The following is a 6,000-nucleotide window of genomic DNA, read 5'->3' as shown; positions in this document are numbered from 1 at the left end:
AAAAGCAATGCTTCCAAATATGTTTTATCCATTTTGTATTTTTGCTAGCAAATCCATCAGAACTGTGATGATTTTCAGCTGTAAAATTGAAATTGAACTTTTCGTTTATTCCATTTATCTTATTGAAAATTATGTAGATCTAACTCCCATCCGGTTACATTATGGGAAAATGAAAAAATGACGTATTCAAATTTTTGATCAAAAATAAACTTTAATCTCACTTATTAAAGAACGCTCCATTATGGTGGTAATATCTGCCAAAGGATTTTGCAATCTAATTAGTCACAAAAATGATTAACACCCTATCTTTACTGGACTACATTCAAGTTGTAGAAACACAGTCATAATAGCTTTATAGAATATCATTTTGATCTTCAAAAACTATAACTTAAGAACTAAGATGTTTTCCTTTTAGTTTCTCTAATGCTCTTCCTATGGATACATTTTAGTTACGGAATATTTCCTTTAAGGTCAAAGGGAGGTAACTCTAATTAAAATTATACAGATACCTATAAAATCAAATATATCTTTCCGCTTTGCACAAAAAAAAGTATAGAATGAATCAGATAGTCTTCTTGTCATGATATATTTGGAGGCCGTGAAGTTAATAGAATATCAGTTACTTCCAAAACAGTAGCCTACATGCCACCTTAATCAATCATTATACGCATTAACCAATCAGAGTAGTCCTTCCAAATCGCTTTCGGTTTCATAATAACAAAGTCACGTGATAGTTATTGGATGGATGGATGTCATAAAATGGAGACTGCAGCAATGCTATTGTGAAATATCCTGAAAGGAGGTATATTTACGTCAATTTGAACATTTCGTCGACCTTTATACAACTCTTCGCTTTACAGGTAAGATATATGTAGTATTGCCAAATCTGTGTTTCCCAAACTTTGTCGTGGATTGATCACTGAAGTATCGATTTGACATATCTCCTGATCGTTTGTGATCAAATAACGTTGTTATCTGTGTTTGATATATATTTGTAGTAACTGATCGATACTTGAGACTTCATTTATATATTTATAACTGTATAACATATACATGGGTAACATTGATTTGTTTTCTCTAAGTTGACCATGATATAATATAAACATGTAAATAACCCCCTGGTAAAAAGTATATACATGGGTAACATTGATTTGTTTTCTCTAAGTTGACCATGATATAATATAAACATGTAAATAACCCCCTGGTAAAAAGTAAGCTGTAACATACAGTTGGTAGTAGATAAAGGTTACACCCTTGTGCACACGCAGTGCACTACGTTTAGACTACAGGTAGACACGGAATGCACAAGATTTAGACTACAGGTAGACACGGAATGCACAAGATTTAGACCACAGGTAGACACGGAGTGCACAAGATTTAGACTACAGGTAGACACGGAGTGCACAAGATTTAGATCAAAGACTACAGGTAGCCACGGAGTGCACTATGTGTGAGCACAATGTCCACTACGGGTGGACATGGGGTCCAGGTACATTCAGACCACAGACAGATAAGGTGATGTGTTACGTATACAGCTAGGGATCGGGGGAAGAATACATTCTTCAATTTGAAATAATACTTAATTACAAGTTTGGCTAGTCTAGCTACCTACAAGTACCCAATTCAGCTTGTAATGATTCTTAATTACTGTTAAACACAATATGTTTATGTCAGATCCCAACCCCGCAAATTATCTTGACTGTATATTACGTCATGGTCCAATAATTATAACTTGTCAAACATACCTACAGGTAAGCCAGTATCCAGCTATACAGATACCTCAAGGTGACCATCGATAGATAGCCAGAGGGCAGAATCTTTGCCTTCTGTGTTTGCATGGCTTTATGAGAATGGGGCAGTATTATCTTTGTACATGTGATTTTTAGAAATTGTTTACCGTTTAAAAATCATATAGGTTTATGAATTTGAAACACATAAATACCATTCTTATTAGAAACATCTACATGCATGTCGGAGTGTCTTGGTAAACATGCATGTACACCGTAGCTTGGAGGTTACCCGTAGATTGGCTTTAGATAAAAACTAGCTGGCAAAATACAGTAAGTGACATGATGCTGAATACAGCTCAATTATTGTCATGACAGGCAGCCATGTATATGTAGTGGAGCTGACGGGAGCTGTACAATGTGTAAATCAAGCATGTCTGTTACAACCATGCATTTACCAATAATACATGTATATATATATTATGATCAAAATTAATTTAGGTAACTTATGTTTTTTAGATTTACAGTTTTTTCTGAAAATGATTTATAAAATCCCTAAACATTAGGTAAGAAGTAGCATATTGTAAAAAGAGTGAGTTGGTGTGTTTTGTACATAGTGTTAAATATCCTCTTTGTCAATCGATCTGACAGCTGATGGAGGTCGCTGTTTCTCAGCTAATGCAGCTTCTATGGCTTAGGCTAAGTCGGTAGAGCCATAGTTTTTCACATCGGAGACTCAGCTGCGATTCCTGGTCAGGGCACTTGACAGGAATCATGTGTATTTTTCCTGTTTTTCTTCATCATTGGCTCCCGACTAAAAGATCCACATAAGGTGATTAGATAGTCTCAGGTTGAAATGCAAGGGGAGTAATGTAAAAGGAGCGGGTCAGTACTGACTTGTACATATTGTTTAATACGGTCTCTGTCACTCAGCTGATGCCACCTGCTTCTTTGGCTCAGTCAGTAGAGCCCTAGCTTTCCACACCAGATACCCAGGTTTGATTCCTGGTCTGGGCACTTGACAGTAATCATATATGTAATCTCTCTCACTTGGCTGATGGAGCATGCTTCTATAGCTCAGTTGGTAGAACTGTAGTTTTCTTTACACCAAATTTTATTTTTATGTGTTCATCTATAACATCCGCTGTATGTCCTGGACTCCAGATAAACATAATTATCTATAGCATCCTAATTATTACATATACAATTGCCACGTACCTGTGAAAGCAATGACTAAAAAGTGCAGCATGATTGGACTAGCTAGGTCAATCATTGGTAATCAGGCAACTCTATTGGTAGAGCATGCAACTCATGTTTCCAGGTCCTGTCTTTTTGCCCAGGTTTGACTCTTTTGCTTCCTCTCCTGTTATAACTTACTTGCATTTTAAATTGAACTAAATAAATATCTACGGTGGTAGCATTTATTAGAGCTGACGCATGCGTCTTCAAGGGCTCCTCCTCGATACTCCAGGCCTTCCGATCAGTTACGATCGCTTCACTGCTGGACTATTTCACAGTAAAACTGGAGGCAACAGAACAGAACAGGTAATTCAGTCCTTTGATGTACATCAAAAGAGCAGTATAACGGTACACTGCGGTTGGCAGTATGGCTTTGAAGTCAGGCGTCCCTCTCTCTGTAGTCTTCAAAGAAAATCTTTGCATGTATATGATTGGTTCTGATGTTTCCACCTGAGCTGCCTTCAGTTTTACTATGAGATAGTCCAGGGGTGTAGAGATCGTTAGTGATTGGAACCCCTGGAGTATTGAGGATGTCAAGGGCTAAGACTTTGAGAAAGAAGGGGTTAGTGTTGTGGGGTTGCCTGGATTGATCATTGGTGACTATAGGTAGTTAAAATGCATCCAGCTAGTGTTCAGAGGTCCCAGGTTCAACCCCTGGTCTGTCCACTACATGTTTTTCTCTCCTGTTAGTCTGTTACATACAGACTTCCATGTTTTCTGACATATCATAGCATATTGTGATCTTGCTCTACACCAAACATCTATTCTGTCAAAATGTCTTAATCCAAGTTTGATGCCTGGGCCATGATGATCTAGCTCTGACTGGACAATTTATGTACAGTGGCTGATCAAATCCATTTTCTCAGTTGCAAGTGTTGGAGGTTCTGGGTATGAACCCCGGTCCGGCTGCTACATTTTCTCCTTTCCTACATGTTACACATAATATAAGCTTATATGTATTTTCAGAGTGCTCAAGAAATTAATTTGATTACATTTGAATATATTGACACTATGTATTAAAAACATGCTTGTCTTATTTGCTAAAAGTAAAGCTTTAATTTGGTAAAAGTAAAGCTTCAATAATTGGATACTAAACTAATGGTTTATGCTTTATTTATTCTTTTTATAGTTTGTAATTCACAATAAAGGCCTGAATGGGCCATAATGGATCCAAGCAGAAATCGTTGTCATCTTCATCCAGCCCCTCGTCTGGTAACTATGACAACGACTCCGACAGTGATTCAGATTCTAACCAAGAAAAGTTAAATCCAAAACTGCAAAAGCAACGAAGCAGTAAGAAAAAAATGCCACTGTTCAGGAGTCAGAGTGAGGCTGCGAAACGGAGGATGGAACACTTGCTCTATTTGGTAAGGACTATAACGTATATAAAGCAGATCTGTTCACCTGTCTTATTGCTTATGTAAAAAATATGCATCAATATGATTAGTTGTTAGATCCTTCATACATACTTTGCGTATTGTATGGATCAAGGAAGTAATATTAACCATTGTATCCCAGATAACACTGGATCCTTACAAACATATATCTGTAGGATACAAATTACTTGAAGTAATAAATATGGGGCAAAGAAGTAATTCGAACATGCAGTGTAGACAGAATATCGTCGAATGTTCGTGGTAATCTGCTACTTTGTCTTAAGATACAGAAAAAAACAAATAAAATTCCATACTAAGGACAGACATGAATGTTCACAAAAACATAAGCAATGAACACACATATATATATGTAAGGTATTTACAATATAAAGGACATATTTGTTTGTATTTCAGGGGCAGGAAAGTCCAGACTCGACCTTTGACCTTTCAAACTGTGAGATGTCAGAGGTTTGTATGTATATACATGTAATAATATTTGTATAGTTTACCTCATGGTATTAAGTTTGATAAAATGTTCAGGTATAAGATAACAAATCTGCCATCTCAATATCATCTGCGACATTTAAAAACTGTTTAGCAATATGCAGTGTTAGAGCAGCATACTTGGTGCTCTTTTTCAATTGCTGTACTGTTAATGTATAATTTTCAATGTTACTTTGGATTGAGAACCTAACCCATAATTTCACTGTACATTGGTATCCATTCAACCTTAAATCTTTGGAATTTCTTGATTTTATACCACAAACAATTGCCTGATCAGCATTTTGTTTTTTTATACACAGGTGCCACCCAGTGCGTACCCCTTATGTAAAGTTCTCAATAAGGAGGTAAGTCAACACATTACAGAAATACATCTCATTCTGACAATTGTAACAGCAAACCATTCTATATGATAGTATTATTCAAAATTCATCTGATTAATGCAATATTAGGTTCAATCGTTCATTTTAAAGTAGTATTAATGACAGTGCACTTCTTATAACATAAAAACCTGTCAAAAAAGGCCACACAAGGGACCAAAAAGAAAGCTTCTTCATAGTCAAATGATCTTTATACACAGGGCAAATTGTATTGAAATTGAAATTAGTAACTTGAGAAAGTGGTCTTATTAAGCAGGTGGTCTTTTTGCAGATGTGGTTGTTAAGGCAGGTATGGCTGTAATTAGTAGCATATTAATTATAAAGATCAAAATGAGAGACAACTATTGAAACAGGTCAGATAGGTCAGGAATTTCACTATGAATGTGAAAACAGAATAAAATGTTTATCAGGATTCACTATATAAGTAAGCTTAATTGCAGGCACTGCTGTTGAATGACAACTGGTTATCTGGACTCGATGCTTAGCAAGGTTGCAGATCTCAAAACTTTACGGGTAAGGAATATGCAAATTAATTTATGTGATTATTTATGTTCATTTGTTTCCTTGTTTGTTTTTCCTTGACATTTTAATAGTGTGGAGTTATTGTATTCATGGCTTTACCAGTGTTATAAAATTCAATGGATATCATTATGTCTTTAGTATTACAGAGTTAACAACTCCCATGGGGTAGGTATCTATTGTGACTTTCACTATTTTGTGAGGGGAAATTGACATATTGATTTCTCTTTAAAAAGTGTGGTGTTTCACTCATAAACT

The 6,000-nt window shown here is 35.9% G+C and overlaps 1 protein-coding gene across 1 annotated transcript in view; it reads left to right on the top strand.

Moving 5' to 3' along the window:
* Positions 1–709: 709 nt before the first annotated feature.
* LOC138320834 (E3 ubiquitin-protein ligase LRSAM1-like) overlaps positions 710–6,000 on the top strand; it is a 39,504-nt gene continuing 34,213 nt past the window's right edge. Inside the window, 6 exon segments of the mRNA XM_069264088.1 lie at positions 710–860; positions 4,096–4,333; positions 4,757–4,810; positions 5,146–5,190; positions 5,664–5,705; positions 5,707–5,736. Of these exon segments, the coding sequence (XP_069120189.1) occupies positions 4,121–4,333; positions 4,757–4,810; positions 5,146–5,190; positions 5,664–5,705; positions 5,707–5,736 (384 nt within the window). The 5' untranslated portion in view covers positions 710–860; positions 4,096–4,120.

The sequence above is a fragment of the Argopecten irradians genome, chromosome 4 (assembly GCF_041381155.1).
Source record: "Argopecten irradians isolate NY chromosome 4, Ai_NY, whole genome shotgun sequence".
NCBI lineage: Eukaryota > Metazoa > Mollusca > Bivalvia > Pectinida > Pectinidae > Argopecten > Argopecten irradians.
The sequence above is the reverse complement of the archived record's forward strand: the minus strand, read 5'-3'. Positions and strand labels throughout refer to the sequence as shown.